Below are 21,496 nucleotides of genomic sequence, written 5' to 3' on the forward strand. Positions count from 1 at the left end.
TTATAAATGGTTTATCTACTACTGTGCCTTTACTAGTGAGATATTTTCTTTCATAATTTTCACATTTCTAGTTGTGGCCTAAAATGAATAAGTAGCTTGTATTTATTTCTCCAAGAAAAATGGGTTTATTCAGGATCAGCAGAGAATTCCAGTTTTGGGTTTGTAACCATGGCGAGCCACATGCAAGTCCCTACACAGCAAGAGAAGCAGAACTCTTTAATAGTAGGGGAAAGGAAGTTGGGAGGACTCTGAAAAACAAAGATCTATGGCTTTTCATTGGCTGATTTTCTGCCAGCGAAAAAAGAGGAGTCTTACTTTTTCCTGTTGAGTTATGCTATTATCTCAAGGTGTAAAATCTCCTCCCCCTTCTGGTGTCCAGACTCTATTTAATTAATGTTTCTATTTATTAATTTTTTCAAGCTAAAAGCAATATATTAAGTAAAAAATAACACTTTAAATTCAGAATCATAATTTATTAACTTCTTCTATGCATAGAAATGAGGAAGAAATATGCATTTACTCAAGAGACAAAATTCCTGTATTAGTTGTATACCTAGACAGAGTTGAAACGATTTTACTATTTTCTCGTGGTGTGGCCCAAGTGGCTCCAGGGATGGAACACGGTTTTTTTCCTAATTCCTAATTTTATCACAACTTTCCTGTTGAGGAGTTGTCAATAATTTTAAGTATGATCATTAAAAATAATTATAAGCAATGTATTCATATTCCCTTACTCTACATTAAAAATGTAAGTCAGAGAATTTAAAATCATAAGATGTTGTTGGAGAGTTATCAGTTTTTGATGTGAAGACATGATTCATCTCTGCTGAAGGCAAAGTTTCAACTAACCATTAACAATAAAATATCAATTTTTTTTTTTTCCCTTTCTAGGGCCGCTCCTTTGGCATATGGAGGTTCCCAGGCTAGGGGTCGAATCGGAGCTGTAGCCACTGGCCTACGCCAGAGCCACCCCAATGCCAGATCCAAGCTGCATCTGCGACCTACACCACAGCTCACAGCAACGCCAGATCCTCAACCCACTGAGTGAGGCCAGGGAGCGAACCTGCAACCTCATGGCTCCTATTCGGATTCATCAACCACTGAGCCACGAAGGGAACTCCTCAATTTCTTTTTTAAAATTGTTCTAATTTCAGAAGTAAAATGCAGCCTCCCACAGATTATGAATGGAATCCAGAAGAAATTAGAAGTGAGAAAAGTCTATCAGTATGGAGATAATATAACTTTGGAGTGTGAAGATGGGTATACTATGGAAGGCAGTCCCTCGAGCCAGTGCCAGGAAGATAACATGTGGAACCCTCCTTTGGCCATATGTACATCTCGTAAGTGCAAATGCAAGGAATGTATAGCCTTCCCAGTCAAGGTTACTGTTCACTCATTCATCCATATGGTCACTGAATGTAATGTGAGACTATGGCATGTGCTAAGAGCTAAGGAATGCAATAAGAGCCCCTAATTCCTCCCCCCAAACCCTTAGCAGTGAGTAAGGCAAGTCTTGCTCCTCACGCTTCTCAACCCATCCATCTCTCTACAAGGCCCTCTTTAAACATTTTGGTTTCCTATATCACTCTATTGTTGCATGCATTGAACAGCAATGATTTGATTACAGCCTGTGAGCCTTAAAATCTCAGTAGCACAATAGTGGTAGAGTAGGCCTTCAAGAATGTTTTCAGCATGAGTCAGGGAGCACCTTCCAAGTTGCAGAGACTAGCTGGTCATTTTCTGTCATTGGTATAGGCTATCGGATTTTAACCTAGTGCAGTTGGATATGCGATTTAGAAACCATGTGTCATTGAGCTCTGTAGAAAAAGTAGCCCTCTGCTGGCAATGAGAGGGTGATGGAAAATGGAAAATCCTAAACCCTAAACTTGTACTCATAAAGGAGCAGATGAGCAAAACTAACAATGAATAGCATTTCTTAACCTAAACTAGTGCTAGGCTTCCCATCCCCCCATTCTTATGACTCTTATTTAAAATACATGATTGAATATCAAGATTGTTTGAGATCCAGTTTTTTTTTTCTTTTCTTTTTTTTCTTATGGTTAATCCCTTAAATGTATTAAGTAAACTCGCTCACAAATAATATTTCTAAATTCTAAACTTGACACTCCCTTAACATCAAATTATATTTATTCCTTTGGCAAATTATATTTATTCCACTGCCCAACTATATGAATGCCTTTGTTAGTATTCTAACAATGTGGCTATGATACACATAAAATTCACAAAATTTGAATGTCTGACCCTACCAGATATTAGAATAAAAGGCCACAATACATAAATCACTTTATACCAGCAAAATTAGACTTATTTTTATTAAAAATGGAACAAGATAGATATTAATAAAAATAAAGGTTATTATAAATAACAAAAATTATCTAACAGGAAAAATATAGTAACTCAGACATCTTCAATCCTAGTGGAAAAGAAAGATAAATAATATAAGTATAATTAAAAAAATTCAGAACCTTTCCTTTTATCTTACAAGAAATACCAGATGTAATAAAGAGTTAAAAATTTTAAAAATCAACATAGGAAAACTAAAGCAGAAAAAGAAAAAAGAATATAAAACAGCTAGGAAAAAAACTTTTTGAACTTTCTGATATGATGGAGAAAATTATAAAAGGTCAGCAAATTTGACTTAGAACTCGAAAATTAACAAAGAAAGCAGTAGACAGATGAGAAATAAGTAAAAAAATAATAAGTTGTGTTATCATACATGTAGTAGTGGTTGTGGTGGTAGTAAAGATTATAAAAGTTAACATATATTGAGCATGTAATTCCACTGTTCAAAGATGAGATAAATAGAAGGATTCTCTAACTAGGTTAAAAACTTAGAACACGGAAATGTACCAGAAGGGAATGAATGCATTTCAACATGTCAGGATAGTAGGATTATGGATGCTATTTTTTATTCTGTTTTATAAATTTTCTGCACTAATTACACCACTTTTTGACAAAACATTAATTTAAAAACAAAAAATCCCCATACTTTTCTGAGTATACAAGCTAAAATAAGATTGTGTAAATAAAACTATTGGTTTTTTATATTAGAAAAAAATTAAGAGTGTGTACTTAAAAAAATCAGGATGAATTTATAACTGGCTGAGAGCTCCTGTTTGATCATGTTGTGTGCCAGACTGATGTATTTGTGGCCTTTGTCTTCCTTTTAGGCACACGTGATTCTCTCATAGTTGGTAAGTTTTGTTAAGGGTTTTTTTGAGGAACCCTAGCATCCATAAGAGTAAGTATACACTTATAATAAATGAACTATAAAAAGAGATCAAATTATCTTACACTGCAATTTCAATTAGAAAGAAAATAATAATAAATTCAGGCCATGCTGTGGCAAAACTGGTATCCTTATATGCATATAAAGTGTCCTTTATCAAATGTTCTATACTATTTTTGAACCATTGCCAAAAAAGGATTAGTCCTCCTGTTTCAATGTACTTGGAGAAGGTAACTTCCTCTTTGGTTAATAACCTGGAAATAGTCTTCAGGATGGTAGTTGTGCCCATCTGCACAAGTTAAAGCCACAAAGACCAATTTTCTAAGACCATTCCTGTGATCTGACTACATGAGAGGAATGGCTGTATGACAGAGTGTCAAAGAGAATAGAATCTGCTGCATAGAATAGCTCATGCCTTGTGCCTCACATTTGAGACATGTACAGGGCCATGGAGAGCTGAGCCCAGGAACTCCAGTGCTTGTTGAAAAGCTGTCATCGGACAAAGGTTACAAACTACTCTCTCACTGCTTATTATGACCCCTAGTGGTAATAAGACTAATGTGCTAGATCAAACAGTAAGCCTGTGGGGGATGTTTTTTTATAGCAGAATTTATAGTTACAGTTAAAAAAAAAAACAAAAAACATAAAAACAAAACAAAACAAAAAACTCCTTGGCAACCTCTAATGGGACTAGATATTAAGGTAGAGTTTGAAACCTATAGGTTATATTTTCCATGCATTCAATTATCTTGTTTTGCTGCCTAGGCATGTTCTTCTCTGGTATGATCCTTCTTATCTTACCCATCATTCTTTCCTGTTGGATAATTCTAAAGCGCAAAAAAAGGTAAGGACAGCTGTATTCTCCTAGAAAATGTTTATAACTATATTTGCCTCTTCTTGGAAACCAAAGAGAAGTAAAAGATGTTGACCTAAAACCAGTTGCCAGTTATTTCTCCAGCAAAAATAAGTTTGTTTGGAATCAACAGAGAATTGCAGCTTGAGGTCTGCAACCATGGGAAGCCTCATGCAAATCCCAGGAGGCAATGGAACGGAGGCATGTGCTTTCATAGGGAGAAACAGGAAGTTGGGAGAGCTACCCTAAACAAAGAGTCTAGGGTTTTTCCTTGGCTGAATCTTTGCCAGGAAAGAAGACAGGTCTTTCTTCCTCCATGTGGACTTGGCTGTCTTTCCAAGGCAGGAGAGCTCCCACTTCTGGTCTCTCAACTATTTAATTGAGGTTTCTGAGTATTAATTTTTTACATAGAAAACTTCTTTAAAAAAAAAGAACTCCATCAACAGACATGGTAATTCTTATAAAGAAGGCTGATGATACACATTATGAATAAAGAAGTAGTTACCCTGTTAAAAACAAAATTCAGCTTGGTAAATCTGAAGATCTTTGGCTTTCTTAAAGGATTCATGAGTTGGGTAGAAAGACACTTAGACAGATGCACAGAGGAGTTGTACAAATGGAAGGCTTTTATTGGAAGAAGGGTGGGGCAAGAGAAATATTAGGGAAAATAAGATTATTTTAAAACCAGGACGTCTTCTTTGGGTAGGGGCAGGTGGACAGCAAGGATTTATGAATATGAAGCCAATTACCTCATCTTCCTCTGGGAGATGGAGAGGGCCTCACTGATGCTGACCAGAAAATTCCAGACTGATTGATTAAGATTACATTTCTGCAGAAAGTCAAAACTGCAATTAAGTCTTGGTTGGCTGTCATGGGGGTCAAATGATTCTATGGGGTCTGTTACCTTTTATAAAGAAATATACACAATACTAAAAACACTTTTTCTAAGCTTAGAATTTATAAAGGACTCAAATTTTGCAAAAGAGAAAATAGAAGGAATTTTTACAAGGGTGTTAGTGAGAGCACAGTTTTGCGTCAACATTTCAGACTCCAACCTCTATACAAGGCATTAGAAGTTAGAGAGTGTGTCCGATGGGACACATACCATGGGCTGCCAGTGTGGAAGAACTGAAGTTTTGCATGGATATTTTAAAAAATAACAATCTTTTATAAACACCATCTATTTTTTTAAAAAACTTGCCCAAACCTTGCAGATTAAGATCTAAATAAAGAAGTGTTTTTGACTGGGAAGACAATGTCACAGCTTTTGTGCTAGTTGATTTAGTTATAACAAAGTCAGTGAAGTCAGAGTTAATGAGATCATTGCACTAAGCCTGAGGAGCAAACTCTATACCTATGAGAAAGAGTTTTCAACTTCCAATGAATAGTTTTCTACTGCAAACCTTCTCAGCAAAGGCAGTTTCCTAAAGAAGCTTTACAGAAATTGAAGTTTTTTCACAGAGGATGCCAATAATATACTTTTTTTTAAAAGTGGGATGCAAAGTATTAATATTACATTTGGAGTGGATAAGCAATGAGATCCTGCTGTATTAGCACAAGGAACTATGTTTAGTCACTTGTGATGGAATAGGATGGACGATAATGTGAGAAAAAGAAGGTATATGTATATATGACTGGGTAACTTTGCTGTACAGTAGAAATTGACAGAATACTGTAAACCAACTATAAAAATTATTAATTAAAAGACAAAGAATATCATAGCAGAACTTGCGAATAATCTATTCATTGCCTGCCTCTCCCTGCACTGGGCTTTCCCACTTGGTTAAATCCTCTGTGTCTTCCTGGTCTCCACGAGACTCCTCACAATGCCTCTCCCCAGACAATGAGCTCCTTGTGGGCAGGGACCTCCTATAGGACTCAAAATAATTTTTATTTAATGATTTTTAATCTCTATTTGTATAGTAATCAAAATTGATAATAATAATAGCAATAGATAACCTGTTTACAAAATGCTTTACCATTTATGGTTTTCTTCGGCCCTCAAAGCAACTCTGTAAGGTACATAGACCCAAATAATGGTCTTTCCCCAAAGCAGAGAAGGCACCCAAGTGCAGAGAAATTCAGTGACTTGCTTCAAAGCATAGCAGTGGAAAGCTGTTAAGAGTTTAAGGCTTTCATCCCAGTTATCTGACTCAAAACCATGAACCATTTTACTTATTTACTGATAATCTTTTTTGCCCATTCTCAATCTTATTCTATATCACTGAAATTCAGTATCCAAAATGGTGTTTAATACAAGGCTGGAATGTTTCCTGGTTTTCCTTCAGATATCCTTCTTTTCCCCTCTATTTTATTAGGATTGTTTCAGCAACTCTGGTTTAATAAGCCAGTATCCTTCTAGAGAGTAGTATGCAAACTCTCCTTTTTCACTCTAAGTTATTAGTCTCTAAGAGAATTATAATATTTCTGTAAAAGCCTCTGTCTTATTAAAGTTTAGTGACAATTTTCCTACTTATTCACATAAGGTTTTTCTGTGATTTAACCTCACTGGCTTGACGTTTCACTAGTTAAAAAAAAAAAAGCTCTTATCTGCATACTTGGTACCTTATCCCATATTTATTACATCAATAACTTGTGATAAGCAAGATAAGTCATGTACTGATCACTGAGGAATAAAATTGTTAGACTGCTCTATTCAGAGCCCATTAATCCTTGCCTCTTTTTTCTGCCTTGAGTCCACTCCCATTTCTTTTCTTTCTTTTCTTTTCTTTTTTTTTTTTTTTTTTGTTGTTTGTTTGTTTGTCTTTTGTCTGTTTTAGGGCCAAGAGGCATATGGACATTCCCAGGCTAGGGGTTGAATTGGAGCTGTAGCTGCCAGCCTACACCACAGCCACAGCAAAGCAGGATCCGAGCTGTGTCTGCAACCTACACCACAGCTCATGGCAACACCAGATCTTTAACCCACTGAGCAAGGCCAGGGATAGAACCCAAATCATCATGGATACTAGTTGGGTTCATTAACCACTGAGTCACAATGGGAACTCCTCCTCTCCCACTTCTATACAAAACAACCTCCTTGTTCACAGTCAGATAAAGCCTCAGTATGAAACACGGAGTTCAAAACTTTTAAGGCCACTCTCTGTAAAGGCTCCCTGCATTACCCTATGTTCATATGAAGCTCCATCAACCACCTGCACTGCCATTCTTTGAACATACATTCACTAAGGTTGTATCCTCTGACAGCCCATGCACCACTCATCATCCAAGACGCTTTCAAGCCAATACTCACCTAATCACCGAATCACTGCTCCCTGGAAACCCACACCACGTGGCTGTCCAGCCCTCCATGCTTCCTCATGCCTGAATCTCAACTTGCCCTTCCTCATCTGGAAACTTTGCTCCTGACAATCTCCTCTTTGTCTCAAGTGATGCCCTTATTCTAACTTCCCTGAGAGGGTAAAGGGTAACTGGGGAATGAAGGAGGACCAGGAAGGGGTGGAGTGAGTGAACTCTTCTGTGCTCCCACCTTTAAATCCCTAATACCAACCTAGACTTGAAATAGAAAAGCACTGGTATTTTTGATTCATCATTTCACTCATGTAAAATGAAGGGCTTATTAAATAACCCACAAAGAGGCAAAGGCGCATACCAGGTAAGACCCTGGGCTTTGCGATTAGTAAGACTTATGTTCATATTCACTCATTAGCTGTGAGACCCTCAGCAAGAATCTTATCCTGTCTAAATGTTACTTTCCTGTAAGATGGGGAAAATAACATTCTCTCACTTAACACAATGTCACGCTTATGACAAAAGTCAGAAAAGTCAACTGTTGTTATGTGCACATGATTATTACTGATATTTACATAAAAGTGATTAAATACTTCTGTTTACTGTCAGTTTTCATATACCTTCATAAACTGCCAGTCTCCTAACTGTGGATATTAATGGTACAGGAAGCAGAACTTCTTCACTACAGGGAAGAAGGAAGCCCTGTGTAAGCCTGAAGTGCAAGTAATTCACATTGTAAAGCCTAAATGTCACAATGCTGTGGTGAACAATATTTATCAATCAAAATTACTTTTTGAATAGTGAAATGTGCTGTTTTACGCCATGGGCACTTGTCTAACAGGCAATTTAGCATCTTCTGACGCAATGTATAGGATGGTTTGATTATTATTTCCTAATGCAAATTTTTACTTAGTCTTGAAATGTGGAATTTGGTCATATTTTTCATTTTATAAATCTTCAAATATTTAAGAAGTTTGAGGCCAAGTATGCCCTAAGTTTCCAAATTAAAGCTACTAAGTTCTGTCAAAACTGAAAGTTCTGTATTTAAAATATTTTCCTATTTTTTCCATTTCCAATTAGCAATAATACAGATAAAAAATCAAAAGAAATCATTATCCACTTACATCCCCAAGAAGGCAATGATGTTCATCCTCAAACTCTGCAAATGAACGAGGAAAATATCAGGTACCTAATACACATACTGAATTTAAAATGTTTTCAACAACTCAAATGTTGAAAGTGAAAGTAGGATTTGAATATGATATTGCACAAGTTTGGAATCATTAATAGCAAAAGAAGTTGGAAAGTACTTAGGGAGCTGAAAACACCTTTGTTGTCGTGGTTTTCTTGGACTGTTGCTGTTTCCAGTGATTTGGGGTGATGGCTGTCGGTGTTCAGCTCAAGCATCTTCGTTTCAAAGCATTTCTATATATTTTTTTGCATTTGTGCTATGAACCTTTGAGAATAGTACGCTTTTCTTTTTCTTGTGCAACCCAAGCATTTGTGCACGTCGACTATTGACCACCTTTATTAAAACGGGTAGGAATTCCTTAATGAATTTGTCTCAAAATTCCCATTCATAATTGGAATTTTGGCCACAGTATTTCACAGGAGTAAGGTGAATCATTTGTGGCAGCATATGGTAGACAAGGAGTGAGTTAGACGCTGTATAAAGCTTAAGACCTGTACATTCAGCGCAGGTGCAGGGGCAGAGAGGGCAATACAGCCATCTCCAAAGACAAAGCCCTATGGTAAAGGACATGAGAATATTCAGTGAGGTAGTAACACATGATGTTGGGAAGCCTGGTGAAGTGGAAGGAGAATAATGATGAGCGATCTGGGATGAAGTGAGCTGGTGGGCCTTGTCAGGGTGTTCATTGGTTCAAGGACAGTGTTCCTGGCCTTAGGAAGGAGGAGAGACCTCAGCATGGCCAAGGGAGCATTCTTCTATCATGGACTAAACAATACCTTCCTTCAGTCTTGACTCTGAGTAGGGAAGGAGGATGTGCTACCTGAAGCTGATTCTCCTCCAAACTCCCAGCTCCTGTTTACTTTCCTCTGACAAAACCTTCCTTCCAAAAAAGAGACTCAAGGAATCATTTTGAGCATTAAAGGTGATCTGTATGTTTTCCAGAACAATGCTTTTTTTATTTAGTTGCTCAGTTCTGAGAACGCTTTCCCTTTGACAAAAGCAACGGAGAAAAATCAAGTTATTATTCATCTCTTTCTTATCAATGTATGCCATACTTTCTTATGCCCAACATGGCAACCACCACAGAAGGCAATAAACACTTCCTTTGAACTTGTGATTTATTCATAATGCCTGCATCATGATTATCAGCCACTCTAATGATCTCTAGAAAATATAGGAATCTTTTTGGATTGTTTAACAATAGATTTGTATAAGGCTACTGCTAACTTCTGTCTCATTCTGGGTTTTAAAGTATATTCTTCACATTTACTTTGATAAATATAAAGACTGAACTGGACAGCAACTTGAATTTCAATTTAAAATCACATAGGATAGAAAAAAAACAGAGTAAGCCAAGTCAACTGATAAATGAAAAAAAAAATGCAATTTATACCACAGGCAAAGGGTAAATAGCTTATCTGAGACAAAATTTCAAAGACAAACCTCCCCTTCCCTCTCAAAACACCAGGAAAGGATATACACCTAGGTCAACAAAAAAGTAAGACAGCTAGCCCACGAATATATGAAAATGGATTTCAATAAAATCAATGGATTTACTTAGTTAAAACTTTAGCTATATCTATTATTTGTTGAGTTTTGGAGGAAGTAAAATTTAAAGGAGAACTAGAAATTAATCACCAGGGAATCAACCTTTCTTCTTTCTTATTTATTTATTTATTTATTGTCTTTTTGCCGTTTCTAGGGCCACTCCCACAGCATATGGAAGTTCCCAGGCTAGGGGTCTAATCTGAGCTGTAGCCACCAGCCTACACTACAGCCACAGCAACGCGGGATCCGAGCCACGTCTGCGACCTACACCACAGCTCAGGGCAATGCCAGATCCTTAACCCACTGAGTGAGGCCAGGGATCGAACCTGCAACCCATTGAGTGAGGCCAGGGATCGAACCTGCAACCTCATGGTTCCTAGTCGGATTTGTTAACCACTGCTCCACGACAGGAACTCCCAACCTTCTTAGAATAAAATCTTCCGTCACAAGAAAAAAATCTGAATTCTTTTTTTCCCCTCCAGAATGGAGTATATCGATGGAGAATGTGAATAAAAAATATCTGCTATGTGTCACTTGTTAATTGCAAGAAATCTGTGAGTTTCTTAAACATCATTTATCTATGGGAAATACATATGTATAAATTATGTATAGACTAAGTATGTATTAAAGATGTAACAGCATATTAACTATGTAAAATGTACATGCTCTCCACTGAAAGAAAAACTCACGGAGTTCCCGTCGTGGCGCAGTGGTTAACGAATCCGACTAGGAACCATGAGGTTGCGGGTTCGGTCCCTGCCCTTGCTCAGTGGGTTAACGATCTGGCGTTCCCGTGAGCTGTGGTGTAGGTTGCAGACGCGGCTCGGATCCCGAGTTGCTGTGGCTCTGGCGTAGGCCAGTGGCTATAGCTCTGATTCGACCCCTAGCCTGGGAACCTCCATATGCCGTGGGAGCGGCCCAAAGAAATAGCAAAAAAAAAAAAAAAAAAAAAAAGAAAAGAAAAACTCACAAGGTAAAAGTTGTGAGTTAAGCTTTATCCTGGAACCTTACTGAGGACCATCACCCAGGAAATAGTGTCTCAGCTCAGAGGAACTGCTCTAAAGAGATAATGGAGGAGTCGGGATATGCATAAATTTTTTGCTGGGAAAAAACAAACAAACATATAGTTGACTGTCAGAAGATTACTGCTAATCCCAGAGAACAGACGTTTCAAGTTAATGATTGTATTGATTTTCTATGTAAGGAAGATGCAAGGATCTGGGGTCATTGATACTTTTCCTTAGATATGTGTCTTAACCAGCTAGGGGCTTGTATATCCAAAGCACAGAATATACTTCTAACTTTTCTCCATCCTGAATTTCCCTCAGGGTGTACTGTCCATGAGCAACTGCGGTGAATAATGGCTTAATCCTTACAGAACTGGAATGGCAAGCAATATTTTTTTTCTATACATTACTGACTATGGCCAAAATACTATATTGCCTTGCTTAAGTTGTATGATTGAGCAATTCTGTTCCCCACTGGCCTTACATATTTCATCTAAAGACCAGGGACTGGACCAATGGATCTGCAATGCTACTATCAGTGCTAACACTGTAATTTTGTTTTGGTTCACTTGCCTTTTTGTGCAACTGTATGAATGTAACATGTAAGTTAAGTCTATGATGTTTAAATGTAATTTTATATCTCCAGCATTATAATAAGAAAAGAATAAAAGATTTTATCTTGGCAAATCTACTTGTAATATATTTACTACTTAAAGCTTTCAAAAATCAAGAGAAAACAAATAAATATGTAATCCTTCTGAGAAATGCCCTCTTTCCTATACGTTCAGAATCCCTGTGTTGGGTGTGGTATCACAGGAATGCTCTTGAGTTAACAGTTAAGAAGGCCAATTGGCTGGCAGGTGCCCACCAGGTGCAAGTAGAAGTGGCAGAACTCCCAAGACCAAGAGCAAAAACATGGCTTAACTATCCTCTGTTTAGCCATTATCTTTCAGGTCTTCACAAATACCTAACCTGTAAAGCACCCTGACAGGGGAAAGCCTCTGCTGAGAGCACTCACAGGCCCCTGAATGCTGTTACCCCACCTCTGAAAAGCAGTGTAAATATACAATTTAGGAGGTAAAAGAGTTATCGAACACTATTTTTATTTAACACAATTAACCTCTGTTTAATGACATCCTGGTCACCTCCCTCCATCCTACTGTCGCATCTTCTCACTGGTAATTTGACAAAATCTTTAAGGGCAGTTGGAGGACACCAGTATTTAAGCCCCTCGTTTACTCAGAGGCTTGACTCTTGAGTTCTATTTCCTTTCAGGACCTTAGGAAACTCACAGTCAATACTCTTCCCTTGAACTCAGTCACTAAGATGATCCCAAGGTAAAGAGACAGACAGTAGCTCCACTTCATTGGTCAGCTTGCCATGCCTGATTTAGTAAAAATTTCTGGGAGTCCCCATGATGGTGCAGTGGTAACAAACCTGACTAGTATCCATGAGGACGCAGGTTCGATACCAGGCCTTGCTCAGTGGGTCGGGGATCCAGCATTGCCATGAGCTGTGGTGTAGGTTGCAGACACTGCTCTGATCCAGTATTGCTGTGGCTGTGGTATAGGCTGGCAGCTGCAGCTTCATTTCGACCCCTAGCCTGGGATCTTCCACGTGTCATGGGTGCGGCCCTAAAAAGACCCCCCCCCCCCAAAAAAAAAAAAAAAAGGAAAAGTTTTCTGTGAAGACAGTTGTAGTTCATTCCTTCCAGGGACAAATCATCCTGCTTTCTTCCTACTGCTTAGAGTTGTTAAAATCAAAATCTCTCAGAACTCTTCCAGCATTTGGTAAATCCATGCTGGGGGAGGATTGGTAGACATGTTAACTGCATTGACAACAACACCCATTTATTTCATTCAGTATTAACAGGTATTGATTATGCACCTGGTATAGGTCTAGAAATGTCTCAGCCCTGGAGATATAGCAAGAAAACTCTATCCCTGCCCCATGGAGCTTGTCCAGAAAAAATAAGGAACAAGGCTCAGGATCTTTCAAATAGAGCCTCAGTTGGACTCAATCAAAATAAGTTAAAGAAATCTATGTGAAAGTCTTCAATTATATTTAGAATGATTTGATGAACCCAGGTGTAGAAATTTCCCTGACTATAGGAAAGTTTCAGTAAAACCCCAATATTTGAATCTAATCTAGTGAATTCTAGCCATAATTCTCATGAAAAAAAAAAACTTACTTTTAAGCCTAAAAGTAGATGAGAAAGTTTTTTTCACCATTTTATGATAGAGTTGATACAGCATTATGTCAGGTAGTTGCAGAGAGTAAAAACTAGGTTCTCTGTTTTCACAAATAAATGCCAATATTGAGCCAAAGAACATTTTTCATTCACAATCATAAGAACAATCAGAAATGATAAGTCCCATGCATTGTAGTTCCTTTCACTGCCTCCTTAATTATAGAATTATGGATTTTATAATCCAAGATAGTAAGGTATTTACTTTATACATCATTTCTAAATTTTGTGTTTTATATGCTCTGCCAAGAATTCAAAAAATTATGTTGGTCTGGGAGGAAGAGGAAATTCCATGGCTTCTTTATCACAGAATAGCTTTAGCACAGATATTGTTTAAAAATTGTTTAAATATATATAAAATTTGGTGATTCCAGTTGATGTATTTGAGTTTTATAGGAAGAATTTCCATTTCCTCACCATCCTCTCATACCTCAACTGTATGTGATACAGGTTTTATTCCTATTCAATGAACAAAATAGCTGTTGAAATATAGGTTGAATGGAAATAAATTTTTTCTTTACCTTATTCCAAATGTAACAGTGTCCATATAGAAAGCTGAAAAGCACAACGAAAATGAAATATCCATAATCCTATCAACTATTGGCTAACTTTGGCATATTTACACCTAATATATTTTTTTTAATTGTATCAGTACACTACTTTTGTTTTAACAAAAGGAATGACAAACAGTATACAATGATTTGGAGTCTGCTTTTCCACTTAGGAATGTATCATAGTTTCTTATATTGATATTTTTTACATTGCTTGCTACACAGAATTCCATCTCATAAACTACCTACAATAAAATTTTTAATACTTTTGCTAGACATGTGGATTTAACTTTTCCCCCAAAGCTATACATCGTTGTTCACAGCTCTGATCATTTCTCTGGGATAAACTCTAAATGAAACTGGTGGTTTAAAAGTCATGTCTGGGAGTTCCCGTCGTGGTGCAGTGGTTAACGAATCCGACTAGGAACCATGAGGTTGCGGGTTCGGTCCCTGTCCTTGCTCAGTGGGTTAATGATCTGTCGTTGCCGTGAGCTGTGGTGTAGGTTGCAGACGCGGCTCGGATCCCGCGTTGCTGTGGCTCTGGCATAGGCCAGCGGCTACAGCTCCGATTCGACCCCTGGCCTGGGAACCTCCATATGCCGCGGAAGCGGCCCAAAGAAATAGCAAAAAGACAAAAAACAAAACAAACAAACAAAAAAGTCATGTCTATGCCTTTGGAATGGATAAGCAATGAGATCCTGCTGCATAGCACCGGGAACTATATTTAGTTACTTATGATGACGCATGATGGAGGATAATGTGAAAAAAAGATGTATATATATGTATGTGTGACTGGGTCACTTTGCTGCTCAGTAGAAAGTTGACAGAACACTGAAAACCAGCTGTAACGGAAAAAATAAAAATCATTAAAAAAAATTCACTGTTCACCTTTGAAGGATACTATGGAACCAGCTCTTTATTTTGAATAGCAGCAAATAAATTTAAAGAATCAAAAAAATAATAAAAGATGTCTATTTCAAAACTTTTGACATACAGAAAAATTATATGAAATACTAAAATTTGGAGTTCCCCTTGTGGGTCAGTGATTTAAGGACCCAAGGTTGTCTCTGTGAGGATGTGGTTTCCATCCCTGGTCCGGTTCAGTGGATTAAGGATCCATCTTCGCTGTAGCTGTGGCAAAGGCTGCAGCTGCAGCTCCATTTCAATCTCTAGCCCAGGAACTTCCATATGCTGCTGTTAGAAAAAAAAAAAAAAAAACCAAAAGTTCGAGGGTGCTGGTCCCGATGTGTTTACACGAATTAATTGGGCCTTTTATTCTTTGCCAACTAATAGGAAGAAAATGTCAACTCCTTTTGTTTGCTCTTTAATGCCAATCATTTTACTTTCATATTTCTTTTACTAGCCATACACGTAAACTTAAATTCTACAAATAAATCTTGCTCATTGCTAATTTTTTAACATTGTTTGCAAGATTGTTCCAACAGAAAATTCTCCCCCTTATGCACTGCACCTCACCAATTCCTACCCATTCTACCTGTAAGGACATTTATTGCTTCCACGAATTTGGCACTTAATGAACCCCTGTCCCTTACCTTTTTCATGCAGGTATACTTCATCTTCAATAAAACATTTAGTTGTTCAAGGGCAAGGGCCCCGTAGAGCTGAGACCCCATATGTTAATGGCTTGGTGGTGTTTAACGATTTACCTTTCCAGAGGTTCTCTCCTAGGAAAAGAGGGGAGATTAACTGACATCAACAGCTGGGAAAACAATGGTCAAATATTTTGTAATTTTGAAATCTACCAAGTCATGAGAAGCTTCAGTAGCAGGCACTCAACTATGGAAACCTCAACTTATTCTCACAAATTATTTCCGAATGATGCCAACGACTGAGCAAGCACCCAGGCGTCCGGACAGCCTGGAGTGCCCCAGGTCCAAACTGAAGTCCTGAGGGGTGCCTGCCCCATGATGACTCACTGTCTCCGCCCTAGGTTTCTATTTTCAGGTCGATGTACTTTATTCTTCAATCTAGCGTTCCAGAAAAGGGACGGTGATGACCTAGCCCAAACAGGTTCCTGCTAGGCACTTTTGGCAAATGGCCATGGCGATCATTAGGGCTGCAGAGGGAAGAGCCAATCAGGGCCCAAGGGGGAGACACAACGGAAGATGCCCCTGAACGCGAGAGTTAGACTCGGGCCAGGGCCACGCCCCGCTTCTTCAGGCCTAAGGGCAGCCCTAGGAGCTAAGGCTCCGCCCCCCGGCCTAAGGCTCCGCCTTGCAGCCCGCTCATTGGCTCCGCTAGGCACGCTCTCCCGCCGCCGTCTGCACTCTAGGCCACGCCCACCTGCGTGACAGAGTTTGCCACAGTGACTCTGGGGATTGTTGCGTCTGGTAAGCCTACCCTAAAAGCTGTCTCATGGGTTGGCCTCAGATTTACCGCTGATTTCCCCAAACATGACGGTGGCTTGCGCACCGCGCAAGGCACCTCCCGAGCGCCCAGAGAGGCCTCCTTTTTCCTGGTGCTGCGTGGGGATTCTTTTGCTGGCTTTAGTGTTCCCGCTACCCTTATTCGCCTTCGGTAGGAGCCTGGAGAGGGTGTGCTCCCGTCAGAGAACTGGAGTGGGTGGGAAACAGGCAGGCCAGAACCGCTGGGGGGAGCTTGCTTGGCGGCTGGGGGCAGAGGCGCGGAGTGGAATCCACCCGGGTTTGGGTGAATTTGGGGTAGAAGGTGTGACTAGCGTGTCCCAGGCCGTGCTGTTCAGGGACCCAATGGGGTGGGGACCACATAGTGACCAAGGACAAGGTATGCGTGGTGGTGGGCACTGAGCGGTGCAGGGTGGTGGTCGCGGCCAGGGTTTACCTGAGGCCAGGCTGGGTCCCTTGCAAATCTTGTAGGATGTTTCCGGGACTGAGCCAAGTCTGGACAGGAATAGGAATCCGGGGCTGGCGGGGAAGGCTTGTCTTTGAATTCCTAGGTACTGGGGATGTTGCTAGGGTGGTGCTGTGCCTGTGGGAAGCTTTGCCCTGTGTTCCTTGGGAGGGTGATGCCTTGTGTTGGGGGTATGTGTGCCCTGCTGCGCTAGGCGATCCCACGCTAACGTACCCTGGTAGTGCGTGTGGAAGTTGTCAGCCTAGTCTTGCCCCTTGGTGGCACAAGGAAGCTTACTGTTTGCTTTATAGCCAAACCTAGCGAAAAATGAGTATCCTGAAAATGAACTTAAAATGATGTTCATCTGGTTTTCCCATACAGTTCATAAACTAGAGCTGAGGCCCGTTCACTAAGGTTTTTTTCAAGTTTCATTGAATCGAACGAATACTTTAAAATAAATGTATGTCCCCAAAGACATGCTATGGCATAAAACATACACAAAGGACAATCATTTTTAATACTTTGGTAGATATCCTTCTCTATTTATATGCACATGTGTTTCCATGCTTAAGTATTTTTTGGCTCTGTTACGTGTAGTTTGTATGCCACATTTTTCCTTAGCAGCATTATTCAACAAATACTCACCTTCTGTTTGCCAGGTCCTGTGCTGGCCCTGAGGAAGGACTAGTGAGCAGTTATACACCATTCCTATTTTCATGATCCTTATTTCACTGTTTTTCTGTCTGCGTACAGACATGGACATATGTAGGGCTATGTTTTGCCCACTGTTGGGTCACCAGTGCCAGGCACACATTAGGAAATCAAGTATTTGCTAGAATTTCTTGGGAGTGGCAGGCAGTAGCCAAAACATAATAGTAATGAATATGTTATAACCCAAGAGAAGTGCCCAGGAGGAAAGGAGCATGATTCTCTGACAGCATTTGACAGACGACTGGTGGAAGGGATGACTTTTCTGTTCATCCAACAGGCCAAACTCTGCCACTTTGCCTTCTGCACTTGCTGTTCCCTCGACCTTAGAACATTCTCCTCCTGCCTCTTGTATAACTAGCTCCTTTTTATTCTTCACACTCAGCTGGGATGTTAATCCGTCAGAGGCACCTTCTCTGGTCCACTATTTCCAGTAGACACACAAACTCCAACTCAAATCCCCCCCTAACTGGTAGTCACCCTCCCAAACTCTGTTTTCTGTTCTCTCCTCACTAGAATGCAGAGATCTTGGCTTCCAAATGCCCAAGTTTTTTGCCTCAGTGTCAACATGCCTATATAACTTTCAAGTACCAGAAAATTAAAGGTAACATCCAGCCAGGGCTTGAAGCCCAGGACAAACTTATCTTGCTTCCAGGAGGAAAGTTCTCTTAAAAGCCATGCTTAGGATGGCCTTTGTGTGGTGCCTGAAAAGCTAAGGCAGGGGCAGCTGGGGTCAGAAAGGATGTCTCTTCCCCTTGATTGTAGACTTCTCAGGGCTCACCATACTCCAGTCTTACTTGTGACTGATCATTTTAAAAGTTTATTTCTATGTAGCAGGGGTGTGGGTGCCAGTACAGCAATGCTAAGAATAAATTTAAAGGATTTTTTTTTTAGAGAATAATCATGTTTAGAAGAGGCTTAAAGAGACGTTGAAGGAAAGCATGAACTCTAATATAGAGGGAAAAAATAGATAAACTGAACCGGAGGTATCATGGAAGGTAATAACTAGGAATGAAGAAGAGGAAAAACAAGATTAAGTTTAAGGTCGAAAAGTAAAATCAGGATAGGTGGGGGAACTTTGATAAGGTATAAATGAGAACTCACTATGCTGGGCAGGGAAAGCACGTGGATAAGATAACCATTTCACTGAAGCAGGGAGGAGGATTTATAAGCAGATAGTGTTGTGCCTGGGCGGCTTGCCATCTCAGTAGTAGTCTGAGAAGGGACTCTCATTCCTTCAGAATGGGTCTGTATTTTGGGTCAAAACCTACAATCTCTCTTTTGCTGATTTTTTTTTTTTCTTGCCAGTGAAAGGAGCCAAGATTGATAAGCGCTTCCACAGTAGTTTCTTAGGTGCTTTACTCTGCATATTCCAGTGCAAGAACAGTCCTCAGCTGGTCAGTTGCTTTGTTACCATAATACCGGGAGATAGACCACAAAAGAAATTAGGTGGTCAAATCTTCCAATGCATAAAGCTTTACGATTTTTTTTCAATATTAGATTCATTCTACTATATTCTTTACCATTGTTTTTCATTTTACAGCAGTGGAACTGAGAACCAAAGTTTCTTCAGTAACTGCTTTGAGGGACAGACTTTACTAGGTATTGTGGCCATATGGATGAATGGAGTCAGCTATATTACCTGTTAAAAATGAAAACATGTGAATGATGAGCTGAGAGATCCATACAGAGGAGAGGCCATGAGCTATTGAACTCAGGTCTGGCTTCTGGTTGTTCACAAAGTCAGCACTGGAGAGACAAGTGCTGGTAGGAAAGACAAGGTTGTTTTATTCAGAAGGCAGACCATCTGGGGAGAAGGCAGACACCTATTCCAGAGCCAACTCTGAAGATTCTGCTTGGCCGAGAAAAAATTTTTAAAGGGAAAAGGGGGACGTACTCTCAGCTAATCATTGAAACAGGGGATCATATTCATTGATATATCCCATTGCATGCAGACTTATCAGCTCCTTGTGGTCTTTCTTTAGACACTCTTTCACACAGTTTGCCAGTGAGATTACTGAAGGGGAAGCTGGAGGAAAGATCTGGTCCTATCTTAATTACTCACTCATCATTTCTATTTCTTTGATCTAAGGAAAGAACCAACACATTAGGCAAAGTATTATACGATCGAAAGATTTGAAAGATATGCTTGGGCTAGAGGTTAGTTAAAATATAGTTTTGCTAAAGTGACAAGACAAAAAGGGGGTCTCTGGCAGAAGGCTCTTCCCTGCACAGGGTTCTTTCCTGCAGAAATCTGCTTACACAACAGAAGACAACTGGTCACTACCTCTCCCTGGGAAGTAGGCAGTATTTCCTAGAGATATTGAGTGGATTAAGTCAAAGAAGATAATAGTTGAACAGAAGTTTTTCCTGAGCAGCAGGAAGGGTGTTCAGAGCAGAGGGAACAGTGTGAGCAAAAGCTCAGAGATGTGATACCAGCTTGGGGCAGTCATGGACTGCCGAGGTGTGTGTGGCAGCAGTAGGGCAAAGGAAACAAGAGGAAGATAGAGTAGATCACAGAGTGAATAATTTTGGAAGAACAGGGGAATCAGGAAAGAATAATTACCATCATAAAAATCTAGACTATGATATTTTTACCTGTTCTTTGGGGGTACATCAAGACCTTTTTTTTGATTAGCGCAAAGCAGATGTAAACTCGGTCTCTAGTAATTTCCCCAAGCTCAGTAGGAGACCATTTCTTGAGGACTAAGCTGCAGACACACATAGGAGGGTTCTCAGTGACAGACAGTGATGGAAAATAGTGTTAGTAGAACTAGTTATCTGGCTTGACCCTGTGTCTCCTACCTACTGGGAATGTGTTCTTGGGCAAGTTACTTCACTTTACCGTGGCTGAGGTGATTCATCTTAAAGAAAGAGAAATTGTACCCAACTCATCGGAAGATTGTGAAGAAAAAGATAGTTTAAAAACACCAAAATGATGATTGGAACAAGTAGGGCTTAAGTTGCTCTTTCTAAAATGATTAGTATCACCACTGTTGTAAGAAACAAGCTCTGCAATTGTTCATTGCCCATCTTTAGGGACAAAATGTACCCCACAGTCTTAGGAGTTCTCTTTAAATAATGTTAAGATACTGTTTCTGGTCATAGAAGTAATGTAGGATGGCTTTAAAATAAAATAATAGAGCATAAGTATTTATTTATTTACTGTCCCTTTAGGGCTGCGCCCATGGCATATGGAAGTTCCCAGGCTAGGGGTGGAATCAGAGCTGTAGCCTCACCAGATCCAAGCCGTGTCTGCAGTCTACACCACTGCTCACGGCGATGCCAGATCCTTAACCCACAGAGCAAGGCCAGGGAGCAAACCTGCGTCCTCATGGATATTAGTCAGGTTCATTACCACTGTACCACCGTGGGAACTCCAAGCATAATTATTTTAATATGAAAGAAATGATAAACTGCTAAAGGGAAATGTCTGTAACTAAACCAGTGGTGGGGGAGTGGGTGGAATATGAAAACAGGCACAAAAACAGCAAAGATAAAGTGACAGTGTGCAGTTATCTCTGGACTAGAGGGCTGAACAGTATAGAGAAGTTAAATTCCGATCCAAGCATGTATAGAACTGACAGCTGTGCTCCCTCAGCTCTGGCCCGAGGAGCTAGAAATGCAGTGATGAATGAGGCATGGTCCTCAAGAAGGTTCCAGTATCATAAGGAGTATAAACAATGGACATTTACAGTATGAAAAATGCCTTGCGAGATATAAGTTGAGGCATCATGAGGACATATAACCCCATTTTTTTGAGTGAGAGATGTCAAGGGCCTCAAGGAAGAAGTGGCATCTGAGAAGAAACCACAGGATGAGTAGGTGGGAGGAACAGCCAAGTCTCTGGGCAAAGCTGAAGTAAAATGATGCATGGGGATGAGAGTGCTATACAGTAAGTTCAGTGATTTAATAGGCACTGCTAGTGATGTTGAATACAGCTTAGAAGAGTGTGCAGACCTCAAGGCTCTGTTAGCCATGTCTGTTAGCCTTAGACATTATCACAAGGGCCTCAGGGAGCCCTTGGAACGTATCTGACTTGGAGGAGCCTTGGCATGGTA

The 21,496-nt window shown here is 39.8% G+C and overlaps 2 protein-coding genes and 1 long non-coding RNA gene across 11 annotated transcripts in view; 2 read left to right on the forward strand and 1 right to left on the reverse strand.

The window, feature by feature from the left end:
- CR1 (complement C3b/C4b receptor 1 (Knops blood group)) overlaps positions 1–11,786 on the forward strand; it is a 60,809-nt gene extending 49,023 nt beyond the window's left edge. For 4 of the 6 annotated variants that reach the window (XM_084976927.1, XM_084976929.1, XM_084976931.1 and 1 more), the window contains 6 exons: positions 1,155–1,340; positions 3,192–3,215; positions 4,016–4,094; positions 8,433–8,537; positions 10,575–10,646; positions 11,421–11,786. In XM_084976927.1, the coding sequence (XP_084833053.1) occupies positions 1,155–1,340; positions 3,192–3,215; positions 4,016–4,094; positions 8,433–8,537; positions 10,575–10,605 (425 nt within the window). In that variant the 3' untranslated portion in view covers positions 10,606–10,646; positions 11,421–11,786. The remainder of the gene's footprint in view (positions 1–1,154; positions 1,341–3,191; positions 3,216–4,015; positions 4,095–8,432; positions 8,538–10,574; positions 10,647–11,420) is intronic. The other 2 variants (XM_084976928.1, XM_084976930.1) reach the window with 1 other exon arrangement.
- A 3,010-nt stretch (positions 11,787–14,796) lies between these two features.
- On the reverse strand, positions 14,797–16,009 carry LOC146399979 (uncharacterized). The gene is made up of 3 exons (XR_014815727.1): positions 15,836–16,009; positions 15,452–15,583; positions 14,797–15,092 (listed from the first exon to the last, which is right to left on the reverse strand). It is a non-coding gene; the product is annotated as an uncharacterized LOC146399979 (long non-coding RNA).
- A 199-nt stretch (positions 16,010–16,208) lies between these two features.
- The window catches only part of LOC100736569 (membrane cofactor protein), a 61,582-nt gene continuing 56,294 nt past the window's right edge, over positions 16,209–21,496 (forward strand). For 3 of the 4 annotated variants that reach the window (XM_084976933.1, XM_003482667.4, XM_084976935.1), the window contains exon 1: positions 16,209–16,436. In XM_084976933.1, coding sequence (XP_084833059.1) covers positions 16,313–16,436 — 124 coding nt within the window. In that variant the 5' untranslated portion in view covers positions 16,209–16,312. The remainder of the gene's footprint in view (positions 16,437–21,496) is intronic. The other variant, XM_084976934.1, reaches the window with a different exon arrangement.

Source organism: Sus scrofa, chromosome 9 (genome assembly GCF_054392235.1).
Source record: "Sus scrofa isolate SSC_HxYL_T2T_F1_AM1 chromosome 9, Sscrofa_HxYL_maternal_Yorkshire_Landrace_v2.0, whole genome shotgun sequence".
Taxonomy (NCBI): domain Eukaryota; kingdom Metazoa; phylum Chordata; class Mammalia; order Artiodactyla; family Suidae; genus Sus; species Sus scrofa.